This window comes from Hibiscus syriacus, unplaced genomic scaffold (assembly GCF_006381635.1).
Source record: "Hibiscus syriacus cultivar Baekdansim isolate YM2019G1 unplaced genomic scaffold, ASM638163v2 tig00008843_pilon, whole genome shotgun sequence".
Lineage (NCBI taxonomy): Eukaryota > Viridiplantae > Streptophyta > Magnoliopsida > Malvales > Malvaceae > Hibiscus > Hibiscus syriacus.
Window position 1 is genome coordinate 179,570 of NW_024062175.1, and position 13,630 is coordinate 193,199.

General features: G+C 32.9%; 1 protein-coding gene across 1 annotated transcript; it reads right to left on the minus strand.

Annotated features, from left to right (window-relative positions):
* Positions 1–5,948: 5,948 nt before the first annotated feature.
* On the minus strand, positions 5,949–7,471 carry LOC120202472 (myb-related protein 330-like). Its single transcript, XM_039202883.1, has 3 exons — positions 7,226–7,471; positions 7,003–7,132; positions 5,949–6,391 (listed from the first exon to the last, which is right to left on the minus strand). Exons 1-3 carry the CDS (start codon positions 7,356–7,358, stop codon positions 5,965–5,967), a joined length of 690 nt encoding a protein of 229 aa, XP_039058814.1. The 5' UTR covers positions 7,359–7,471; the 3' UTR covers positions 5,949–5,964.
* Between the last annotated feature and the right edge of the window lie 6,159 nt (positions 7,472–13,630).

Here is a 13,630-nt window from a genome sequence, read left to right on the forward strand (position 1 = left end):
ATCGAAACTATTTTTCTAGTGAGAATTTTTTGTATCGGTACCTTAAGGAGCATCGATACCATGGACTGAGTATCGATACCCCCATAGGAGTATCTATACTTCCCTTTTTCTTGCAAGAGGATTTAACACTATGGTATCAATACCTTGAGGGGAGTACTAATACTTAAGAGGCAGTATCGATACTCTAAGGTTAGTATCGATACCAGAGTTTTGGGTTGAGTTTTAATACCCAATAGATCTTAAGAGGAAAATGAGGGTTCCCAAAAGCTCTAATTACACTCAAATAAGAATACAAGTGAGAACAAGAATAATGATAATTATAATTAGAAACAAGATAAATTAGAGCGACATAAAACTTGCCTTGTTTAAATACTCGAGAAACGATAAGGACATTCGAGTTACTTTAGTAAGTGATACTAGTATCGATGAATATAATTAGTCCGGATATCCTTAGGTAGTGCACGAGACACTTTAAGATGACTAATTAAGGTTGAGGCCCGACACTTGCGAGGGGTGGATTAGTCGAGGGTATTGTGTCCAATGTAGAGTTCTGGGCCTCATCCTCGATAGACTAAAGGGTGCGTGAGCTCAAAGATGCAGAACCCTCAGTCGCACCATGATGTCTAATATAGAGTAGAAAGTGGGTATACGAGTATACTCAATGATGCATTAGACTCGATATCTTGAGTATTTATTGAACACCTTTAGTATGATTTAGTTGTTAGTGTGGCACTGGACTAGTGAGCTCAGCCTTTGAAATTTGTTTCCTTACGCAAATTAGTAGGTGGGGCATTCGAGGACCCTTTTAAGCAGTCGAGATCCAGACTGAACGCAGAGCAGAGTATGTCTCGAGTTATTCCTTTAGAGGGCATGTATATATGTAGACCCTGTTTGTATATTCGAGTCGTAACTTATTTGAAAAGTTGGTTTGTATATTTTGATGAAAATATTTTGGGAGCTCCCTGATGAAAAACTTTATTTTTATTTTATGGATGAATTTCTTCATTGAAATGGTTTCGAAATGGTCATTTTTACTTGGTAGAATACAATCATTGTTTTTGTTTTCTTGGTAAAGTGGAGATGTTTTCTTATTTGTGTAGTCATTAGTTCCCCTGGGAAGTGTGGAGGAGTTACTGGCAACTTACGATTCACAACGGCGGGAGCTCCATCCACCCGTGACCGTTTGGGAATGGGTTGGATGAAAAGTGCCGAAACTTGGAACGGGAGAGCAGCCATGCTAGTAGTGCTGATGTTGTTGCTACTAGAGGTCACCACCGGAGAGGGATTTCTGCATCAGTGGGGGATATTGCCCTTGTTCCGCTAAATCCGACCCTCTCTTTCTGCCTATAAGTGTAAATTTTGATAAGCTGCAACTTACATACATGCATTAGAGAACGTTTTCATATGTAAATTACATCGGAATTGGATGTGGAGATTCCAGATTTTTAAGACTGATTCACAATAAGTAAGCTCTGCATGCAAACGGAATTTGTTTCATAATACTCGTCCGATGTATTGGATCCTCTACGAGTTAACTATATCATATGTTCTCAAATTATGACTTTTATCTATGATTTTTAATTCTTAAATTTTTTTAACATTTCAATTTAATCCCCAAACTATGAATTTCATTTTAATTTAGTCCCAGAATTTTTGAATCTTTCGATTTCATTCCTAAAGTCATCCAAATATGTAATTAATTTCAAGCATAGTTCAACCTATTTGTTTTTCAAACATATATTAATATAACTTGACATAATGATTTTATTAACGATGGATGTGATTAGTATATACATATTGTTTGTGATGAGATTAAAATGTTCAAAAAGTTTGGGGACCAATTTAGAATGAAGGTTATAGTTGAGAATGAAAATGAAATGTTCAAAAGTTTGAGGATTAATTTAGAATGATAATTATAGTTTAGGCATAAAATTAAAATATTTAAAAGTTTAGGGATTAGTTAGAATAAAAATCAAAACTCGACACCCTTCGACTGGTTGATCCGATTGAAGAAAAATTGTGGGGCAAAGTTGTTGGTTTCTTCCTGCATTGTGGCAGTCACTTCGGCCATTGTTGCGATTGTAGGACTATTTATGGCAATAATGGTATAATATATATTACTATAGATGGAGTTTATTTAAGTACTAAACAGATTAATATCGCTTAAATAATTTTAAATTCGAGTTTTTGTGTATGCAGAAAATCCTCATCAGGTGACTCACACCTACCAAAACCAGAGATACGACCCAAATCAGTCCGAATTAATCAAGATAAAACCTTTAGAACCGAAATTGATTTTCTTCTATTCATTTCCCTTTTTCAGTACTGCAACTATTTTAATCATTTAAGTTTTATATATTATCTATTATCATCTCATTTTCCATTCCTTCTTTGTAAAACATTTAGGGTGGGGTTTGGGGCATTGCCTCTTAAATAGATAGATCCATCCCTAATAAGATCAATAAGCCGTCCCAATTTATCCTTTAGATCCATTTCTAAATACATTTGTTATACAAAACCAAACCTGATAACCATCCCCCAATATCCATGCATATTTTATCAGTTCGTAATGTGTCTCGTGTCTTCATAACACCATGTCAAGTCGACAAGGCATACGGTTTCAAGGTAGGATCCATGAATGAGACATTCTTAAGATATTTACTGCAGAAAAGCAACGCCCATAATGCCTCGTGATTATTCAATAATCTCTAACTCACCTTGGAAAGTATGGATTTGTAGATTCTAATGTCTACCTTGTCGAATTTTTTTGGCACGTTTTCACAGTTCGAACAAATCATCAATGGAAGTAGAACACATATAATTCATTTTTATATTGTATTCGGTGGCGGATCCAGAAATTTAAAAATAAATCCAAAATTTTATTTTTTTTAAATAGTGTATGAAAAAAATTCTTAACCCATTAAACTAAATTTAACCCCCTTTTTTTCAAAATAATAGAATGCACTTGGCCCCTATGGTTACTTAGTGCATCCGCCCCTGGTTGTATTGTTCTATGGCAAATAAATATGGTTCAATGGTAACATTTTTCTATAATTAAAAATCTAAATAAGTGTTGAGATTAAGGACGAATGTAAAATCTTATGTTATTATATAATGAACTTACAAGACTTTGAAGGATGAATTTATAATTACATAGGAATTTATAGATTGTCCAAAAAAGATGGCGATGATAGAATTCGAATTTGACCTTACAAACTCAAATTACTGAATTCTAACTGCTTGTGCCAACACTCATTGTCTCGATTATTTCATTATATTTTCATGAAAAAACCCTTAAAAGTGCATAATCAGGCGAAATGTATTACTTTACAAATTCAATATTTAATTAATTACAATGCTAATTTACTAGTGAATTTTATAAAAGCAGAGATCAAGTCACTGATGAATTCAGAAAAATACTATTGATTGAGTTAATATTAATAAAGTAAAAGAAATAATTTAATATAAGTATAACTCACATATATAATCTTTCAAATTAAAATTTTAATAACAACTAAAACTAGTATAACTAAATGTTCCAAAAAAAAACTTTTAATTTTATGTAAAAAAATACATAGTCTGAAATGTAATATTTTCATCAATTTAGATGAATTCTCAACCAACAAACAGTTGATCTAGTGAGATGAGGCATTAGATCCCTTAACCAAGGTCAGAGGTTCGAATCATGGCGTTTACGAATGGAGTAAACTGGGTTGGGAGGGTCGCCTTCGCCTCTACAGTACCCAATCTGAATTACTCGATCAATAGATCAGATATCAAGTATTAATTCAAAAAAAAAAGATGAACTCTCATTTTCATAGAATCAAACTCATCTATGATTGACACGGAAAATATTGAATAATTTTAATTGAATAAAACATGTTATGAGGAGTACTTCTTAAATTTTTATTATAATCTTGTAGGTAATATTGAAAAATTGCTAAACAAACAGCTAATAACATAACAAGTTCATAAGTAATTAAAGAACAAAAATAAAGCATAAAACATAAAAATTCAAAGAAAGTAATAAAAAATGCAAAGAATATCAAAAACTCAAAAGCATAGTTCAAATATTCGATTACCTTCAGGCTTTCAAAAAATTGTTTGAATCTAAAAAACATATAATAAAAAAAAATAAACAAATAAGAAAGAGATAACGTCATATACAACTCTTAGTTTAATATTTTAAAGAAGTAAAATGATAGCATCATATCATATAAGTTAGAATAAAACTCTTAGTTAGAAGAATACAACTCTTAGTTAGAACAAAGCGTTAACATGACTTCACCAGCACCGCAGACCACGAGAGATCCACCAGGCAAAAATTGCTTTTTCAATTTTAGTAACAATTGGCTATCACTAGTATTTGCTTGGTCCAGGCACACAAGTTAGAGGTCTTATTATGTTGTAACGATGACACAATTTAGAGGAGCATAGACGGACGCATGAATTTATGTAAGGACTGCGAATATAAAAGATTATATTAAAATTTTAGAGGGTGCGAGATTATGAAACCTCAAGGGTATAAAATTAAATAATTCATATAAAATACACAGAAAATATCTAAACTGCAAGAGAATTTTAAATTTCTAAGCGATCTGGCCGCATCTCCGGTACTCCCTCGATCCATTCTTGAGTGGGAGGTTCTCAGGAAACATCATTTTTGCTGGAGGTTCAAATTCAAAAGATGTACAGATCATGAATTAATTTTTAAAATAAGAATCCTAAAATATTTTATAATAAGATGAAATTGTAAAAAATTTAGTGAATGGTATTTAAATCAAATATTGTAGACCTAAAGCAAGATAAAAGGATAATTATCCCCAGCTTTACCTCCTCTGTCCCCGGTAAAACCAAATGGTTTATTAATGCTTTTTTAAAGGAACAAAATTTTATTGGTTTATGATAGAAATATGTTTTATAAGATTCAGGTGACATTCCTGGTTTCTGTTTGGTGACGAATACGGGAAGGAGTGTTATAAAATGTGCTGTGAAATTTTTATTTTTTATATATTTTTATTTTCAACGGAATGATTGTTCCATCATATATTATATTGGTATAATTTTTATTAAAGTGAACAAAATTTTCGACGAATTCATTATTCATTTATAAATTAAATTGATATATTTTTTTAAATAATAAAATTTCTGACTAAAAAAATAATTTGGTCGAAAGCTACACTCAGATTACAAGTTTTTGACAAGATGTTTTATTTTCACCGGTAAATAACGACGGGTATTAAATTAGTCGAAAATTTAAATATTTTTTAGTGACGTGCAAAATACTTTCAAACGTTTAAAATCCAAAACAAAACATACATATAACACAAAGTCCAAAACAATGATCATTGAATAAAAAAAAACTCGAAATTCAGAAGAAAATTTGATCTACTAAGGTGAAAAACTTAGTACTGTTATTTAGATTTAATTGCATCTCACGTCCTTCAATTGTTATTTTTATTTTAAATTAGTCCCTAAACTTTTAAATATTTTAATTTCATCTCTAAACTCTAATTATCGTTCTAAACTAGTCCTCAAACTTTTAAATATTTTAGTTTCATCCTCAAACTATGGTCTTAATTCTAAATTAGTCCCCAAACTTTTTTGAATATTTCAATTTTATCCCAAATTACATGTATATATTAATCACATCTATTGTTAATAAAATCGTTAGATCAAATATTATTATTATATGTTAAAAGAATAAAATTTAGGTTAAACTATGGATGAAATTGATTACATATTTGGATGAATATGTGGGTCAAATTGGAAGATTCAAAATTTTAGGAACTAATTTAGGACGAGAGTTATAGTTTGAGAATGAAACCGGAATGCTCAAAAGTTTAATGATTAATTTAGAATGGGATGGAATTAAAAAGTTTAGAAGTTTAAGGACTAATTTGAATAAGAGTCATAGTTTGGAGACATATGATGTAATTAACTCTATTAATATCATCTGCTACCCTACTCCTTTAAGTTGATGGGAGAAACTTGAGACTGGTACGGAAATGGAAGCCCAATGGAGAGTTCAAGGTTGAGACGACGTTGCGGTGAAACTTGCTCATCACTACTTACTCCGCCGCCACTGCTGTTCGAATCTTGCTTTCCGTTAACCTTCATCAATGGCGTCGCTGACCGTTTCGTTTCTAATCGCAGTTCACTGTTATTGTTATTGTTATTGAAGCTGCTATTACTGCTGCCGACGTTGTTGCTTAATGTTTTGCTCTTGCTGCAGGTAGTGACCGTGGAGGAAGAAAGTGAAGAATTGAGTGGACGGTGCGTTTGAGGATCGATCCCCCGGCTATAAAGCTTTCTTTTGACGTGAGTATTCCAGTAGTTCTTGATCTCATTATCGGTTCTCCCCGGCAACCTTGATGCAATCAAAGACCACCTGAAACAATAAAAAGGGAAATAATCAGCATTAATATTTATACAAATAGGGTAAAGTACACAAATGATCTCACGGTCGTAGGGTTGTCGAGTTTTGTGATTACTAAAAGATATAAAATTATTTCTTGATTATAGGGCAGTGTTTTGTTTTGTTCTTCGACTATTAAAAATTACAAAATAACCACTCAATTATTCATATGTTCTAAATTTATCTTTTTCCGTTAATAAATTGAAAGGCATATGAGCTAGACTTTAACCTATTGATTGAGATATATATGATAAAATCTGATCTCGAAACCGTTTGAGTTGGATTTTGTGGATTGATTTTTCGTTTCCATCATGTCGTCGAGCCAGTACTTGAAACCAATAGTGGTGTCAGTATACATCATTAAAATATGGATTTATCATATCTCAATCCATAAATTAACATCTAGCTCAAACCATCGTCGACTTTTTAACATAAAATGACGGATTCGAAATATACAAATAGTCGGTGATCATTTTATAACTTTTAACGATAGAGAGACTCAACAAAGTAAACCCAACGGAAGACCATTTGTGTAATTTACCCATACATATATACACATATCAAAGTTTGAATATGATATATACTTGTTTCCAAGCAAACTGTGAAGATTGATAATGAGTTCATCTTCTTCGTCTGTGAAGTTCCCTCTCTTGAGATCAGGCCTCAGGTAGTTTATCCATCTAAGCCTACAACTCTTCCCACATCGAAGCAAACCTGCAAATATATATATATATATATATATGAATAAATCCAGGCCAGTTGATAATGTTCATAAAGAAAGAAAGAAAGAGAGAGAGCGAGAGAGACCAGCAGCCTTGGGGAGAGATCTCCAACAGCCTTCACCATGGAGTTTGATGTAGTTAATGAGTTGTTCATCTTCTTCTTTGGTCCATGCACCTTTGTTGGTATGCTCTTTCTCACAACAAGGAGATCTACCCATACGGCTTACCAACTTTACGTATAACTGTTCCCCCAATAAGCCTAAGCCTTCTTTTCAAAGAGTTTTTTTTTTGGTTGGAGTAAATTGAAATGATGATACCAGAAAAAAGGAAGAGGGAGGAGAATAATACATTATAAAGAAGGGAATTGTGAGGAGGGGAGAGGGGAGAGGAGAGGGAGCAATTGACTCGGAGATGAGGGTGTCTTTTTTAATTGTATTGCTCCGTGTTAACCGAGTTGGTGAGAAAACACGAGTGGTTGCTATTCAATTTAGTAGTTGGATCCATTGGAGCTTTACTTTTCCCTCCCTTTATTCATGCTTTTTTTTCCCTTTAACATGTGGAAGGTAGTAGGTTACGTAGGGGAACTTAGGAAAATGGGTTATGTCGTAACCAGATTTCGTCCGGGCACGAAATTTTAAATTTGGTTGGAAAATTGATTTAAATAAATGTTTTTTAAAATAATTTGAAAGTCGCCATCGGCCTTTTAGGTCAGGTAGGTCGAATACTTAAAAATTATTTTTTTAAAAGAGTTTTAAAGAAAACACTAATAAAAAATGAACTGATCTGCGTTTATAACAAAAAATTCATTCTTTTTAATAATAAAAAGGGATTCGTGGTCGGTTACGTTTAGGGAAGGATTAGCACCCCTACAACGCCCAAATTTGGTACTTTTTAATTATAAATTGTCTCTATTATTAAAATTTAAAAATTCAAAAATATATTTAATTTATAATTCTATTATTTCAAAATTATATAAAAAAAATATTTATTTACTTAAAAATATTAGAAAAGAACTTCTAGGTGCCTTAAGACAGCTCTTTTCTTTCTATTTGATTAATTTACATAAAATTAAATAATAATTTTTTTATAATATTTAATTTTAAAATACCAGAATAGGACATCCAGTTGTATTAAGACTGTCCTTTTCTTCGATATTGAAAAATAAATATTAAAATAATTTATTTGAAGTAAATATTTATTTATTATATATATATATATATATATATATATTTATGACTATAAAAATATTTAAATAAATAAACAAGTAAAATTAAAACAATAAAATACAACTAGAACGATATATTTAAAATAAATAACTAAATGATAGAAAAAATAAAATTAAAAACCTAATTCATAACTAATCAAAATATTAGGGATTAAACATGCTATTTATTTATTTTATTTATTTAGTGACTAAAATAAAATTATCTAAAATTCGGATATTATAATAAAATAAATTAAAAATATAAACTAGGGATTAAAATATTATTTATTAAAATTAAGGGATTAAATCTATTATTTATCCTAAATATATTATTTTAATAAAAAGGACTAAAATAAATTAAATTGAAATTCAAAGACTGAATTAAAAGTATTTATAAATTCGATTTAGTGACTAAAATGTAAAGTTTACAAGTTAGGAGGACAGCGGACGGGGTTTAACTATTGTCTAATTACGCGCATAGTCCTTCCCGAAACGACATCGTTCGGGAAGGCCTATAAAAGGTCAAAAACGGCCGGCCCTTCGGGCCATCTATTTCATTTTTCAAATTTCATTCTCTCTCTAATTGAGAGAGAATGAACAAAGCTCTCTCAGCTCTCTAGCTTCCCTCACCGGAGGGAAGCCGGTCACCGGACGGCAACCGTCTGCCACCGTGACCATCACCGCCGGCCACCGCATCTGGTGGCCGGAAAATCTTATTTTTCCACCATTAAATAGATCGGACCGTCCTAATGACGGTTCCGGTGTTATTTTCTCCTAAAAATCTCCCAACCGGAGCAAATCTAGGAAAATACCTTCGGTTTTCGAAGGTTGTCGGTGTCGTTTGGAGGGTTCCGGTGGTCGTGGCTTCCTCGGTAAGCTTCTCTCCTTTTTTCCTTCTATTTTTGGTTGCTGGTTGTGGGATGTTGACTGAGATCGTTGGTAGTAATTTTCTTTTATATTATTTCTCTGTTTTTTTTTTCGGCTCTGTGTTCTTCTTTTGGTCTCTGTTTTTTCTTTTTTTTTTTTTCAGGTTCGGGTGGTGGCTTTTATAGCCACCACCGGTGTGGCCATCGGACCGGTCCGAAGAGGGGGTCTCGGTGAGTCACCGGACTACCAGTGGTGACTCACCCCGTAGCCATGGCGTGGACGGCTGGCGTTGGAGCTTCTGGAGCCTTCGGTTGGGACGTGGCAGCGGTGGAGGCGGCGAGAACAGCAACGGCGGCCGCGTGGCCCTAGGGTATCAGACCCTAGGGTTTCCATCTGGAGCCATCTGGACCGTTGGATCTGGCAAGATCCAACGGCAATAAGCTGAGGCGACTGGGATTAGGGTTTAGGAAACCCTAACTGAAACCCCTAAATGTTTAGGATTTCTGGTTGGTCTGGACCGGTTCTGGTTTGTTTGTAACTGGGCCGGTCCAGTTGTAATTGGGTCTGTAATTAATTATTTATATATGTATTTAATATATATTTAATAATAATAATGATGATAATAATAATAATAATAATAATAATAATAATAATAATAATAATAATATGGGTAAAAAATTAGTATCTTCAGCTGCCCCTCTTTGCTCATTCTTGTGTTAACAAGAATAGGGCAAAGATGAAAAGATAATAAATTTTTTTATCCATTTAGCTTCACTTGATCATAATGGAGATATTGAATAAATTCTTCTCTCTCTCCAGATGAGTTCTTCTCATTATGAACTTTCTGCTGGGGATAATGCTGACCTCTTTCTTTCTGTGATAGAGTCATTCAAAAGGTTGAATAAGCTTTTGATGAGTTCTTCTCATTATGAACTTTCTCTTCTTTCTTTAGATGATGAATTCAGACAAAAGGTTGAACAAATTCTTCTCATTATGAACTTCTTCTTCCTTCTTCAGATGAGTTCTTCTCATTATGAACTTTCTCTGGCAAAAATAATCCATCAAGTGATGAATTCAGGTAAAAGGTTGAACAAATTCTTCTCATTATGAACTTCTTCTTCCTTCTTCAGATGAGTTCTTCTCATTATGAACTTTCTCTGGCAAAAATAATCCATCAAGTGATGAATTCAGGTAAAAGGTTGAACAAATTCTTCTCATTATGAACTTCTTCTTCCTTGTTCAGATGAGTTCTTCTCATTATGAACCTTCTCTGGCAAAAATAATCCATCAAGTGATGAATTCAGGTAAAAGGTTGAACAAATTCTTCTCATTATGAACTTCTTTTTCCTTCTTCAGATGAGTTCTTCTCATTATGAACTTTCTCTGGCAAAAATAATCCATCAAGTGATGAATTCAGGTAAAAGGTTGAACAAATTCTTCTCATTATGAACTTCTTCTTCCTTCTTCAGATGAGTTCTTCTCATTATGAACTTTCTCTGGCAAAAATAATCCATCAAGTGATGAATTCAGGTAAAAGGTTGAACAAATTCTTCTCATTATGAACTTCTTCTTCCTTCTTCAGATGAGTTCTTCTCATTATGAACCTTCTCTGGCAAAAATAATCCATCAAGTGATGAATTCAGGTAAAAGGTTGAACAAATTCTTCTCATTATGAACTTCTTTTTCCTTCTTCAGATGAGTTCTTCTCATTATGAACTTTCTCTGGCAAAAATAATCCATCAAGTGATGAATTCAGGTAAAAGGTTGAACAAATTCTTCTCATTATGAACTTCTTCTTCCTTCTTCAGATGAGTTCTTCTCATTATGAACCTTCTCTGGAAATGTAAATCCATCAAATGATAGATTTGAATCTTTGCTAAAATCTTTGAAATTCCTGTTAAAATTTCAACAAGAATAAAAAAATGAATGGAAATGCATCTATTTTTGCAAATGCCTAAATATGATGCATGAATGTTAAGTTGTTTGATTTCAGATTGGTGAATTGAGTATTTCTTCAATTGTAAAAAAAACCAATAGATCTTTCTTCTTCAAAACAAAGAATCTATCATCTTTGACAAATGTAGATATAATGTCATAAAATCTCTTGAGAATAACACTCAATAGTATAGGCTCTTGAAAAGCTTGCATTCAGGCAACATGTTGATTCTGATAACAACTCATCTGATTATGAAGTGACCTTTCAAGATGATTTCACAGATATCGATAGTTCTTCTAATACCGAAAAATCTTGAATTCTGATTCTGATGAGGAGAATAAACTGTTATACTTGACAAAAATGGGATTCTCAAAGGCTGAAGCTTCAATAGCCATGTAGAGATGTGTGGTCCAAATTCATCAATTGTAGAATTGGCAAATTTTATATGTGCTGCTCAAATGACTAAAGATGCTGACGCACTTCTTCCGGTAAAATATGGGAAGCCATTATGTGATAATCCCAGTTACAAGCAAAGACGAAACTTGTGCTATGATTTTTGGGAAAGGGATAAGCAAAAGAAGCTTGAAAAGAAACTTCTTAATGAAGACGATCATGCAGTTCATCTTTTAATTCCAATGATTGGTTCTGTAGTTCCTACCAAACCAGATTAGATAACTCAAAGAACACTTCCAGAAGATGCTATGAACACATTCATCTTCCAAATTCAATGATTGGTTCTGCCAAACCAGATTAGATAACTCAAAGAACACTTCCAGAAGATGCTATGAACACATTCATCTTCCAAATTCAATGATTGGTTCTGCCAAACCAGATCAGATAACTCAAAGAACACTTCCAGAAGATGCTATGAACACATTCATCTTCCAAATTCAATGATTGGTTCTACCAAACCAGATTAGATAACTCAAAGAACACTTCCAGAAGATGCTATGAACACATTCATCTTCCAAATTCAATGATTGGTTCTGCCAAACCAGATCAGATAACTCAAAGAACACTTCCAGAAGATGCTATGAACACATTCATCTTCCAAATTCAATGATTGGTTCTGCCAAACCAGATCAGATAACTCAAAGAACACTTCCAGAAGATGCTATGGAGTCTCTTTCAGTTAATGTTTGGACTAGGATATCACGGTGCTTATTCGATGTAGAGCCAAAATTTGTAGATTCGAAGCATTTCCATGCTACTACACTGAAAAGGGCTATATTCATAATTCTGCCAATTAATAACAGATTTTCTCTTTATGCTTCCTCCATGTGCTGATGCTTTTCCATTGACAAAGAAATGATGGCTTTCATGGGATCCAAGAACAAAGTTGAATTGTTTATAAACATGTACAGGAAGTGCCAAATTGACAGAAAGGATCTGTAAGGTTCTTGAAGCTTATGTCAATGAGCCACCTTCGAGTATCCATAAGTATGTTCTTGATGAGTGCTGAAAATGGAATCTAGTATGGGTTGGAAGGAATAAAGTTGCTTCACTTGAACCTGATGAGGTGGAAATGCTTCTAGGTTTCTTTAAAAACCATACATAAGGATCTGTATAGAGACATGTTTCCCAGTGATATCAATATCTTGTTTCTTTTTGCTAGAATCAGTGCTGCAAAGATCGTCTTCTACTGTCTTAGTATATCTTTGAAAACAGATGTGCAAGAACTGAATGGTGATCGGTTGGAGCAATTGATGAATAGATTTGGCGGATTCGACCTTGTTGTCGGTAGCATCCCGTGTAACAATCTTAATGTTCATGGCTTTAAGATGATGATGATTTGCTTATTTCGTATTCCATGTATTTAAAAGTATTAACATAAAGTGATATTCAGAAATCTTTAATTTATTTCAAAATTATATTAATTCATAGAAGAATAAATTGAATTTCCAAAAATAAATTGAATCTCAAATAAATTGAACTTGAAATAGATAGAATTGTATCCAAAGTTCTGGCAAGCATAAGAATAATAAAAATTTAAATGTCTCAACAAATTATAAGCATAAGTATTTCTAAATTAATCAAGTTGATACAATTTAGAGAAATGATGTAAGCTTTTGTCTGGAAGATCTCAAACGTTGTCGAAATGCTTGTAGATGTGAAGTTTCTTCCAAACTGTCAAAATCTTAAGAGAGTTCAATTGCCAGATGCCTAATATCAACCTGCATTTGAGCCGCCTTTTCAGGTTTTCAACTCAAATCCTTCCTTTGGTTACAAGATGCCCTTTGCGGGTTTTCACCTTGACCCCCCATTTTTCTTTTTTCTTTTTTCTTTTTTTCTTTTTCTTTCTTTTGTTTTTGTTTTTCTTTTCTCTTTTTTTTCTTTTTCTTCAAGCATAATATTTCTTGACAGAATCCGAGTTTATTGGATTTCTCAGAATTTTTCCATCCATTTCTGCCAAGATTAACGCTTCTCCGGAAAAGGCCTTTTTTACAACGTATGGCCCTTCCCAATTAGGCATCCATTTCCCA

Bases quoted from the DNA above. Each gene is read 5' to 3' on its own strand.
- LOC120202472 (XM_039202883.1), bottom strand. From the start codon at position 7,358: ATGGGTAGATCTCCTTGTTGTGAGAAAGAGCATACCAACAAAGGTGCA. The intron at 7,133-7,225 runs GTCTCTCTCGCT...ATATATTTGCAG, and splicing joins ATCTCTCCCCAAGGCTGCTG to GTTTGCTTCGATGTGGGAAG. The intron at 6,392-7,002 runs GTATATATCATA...TTATTGTTTCAG, and splicing joins CACAGTTTGCTTGGAAACAA to GTGGTCTTTGATTGCATCAA.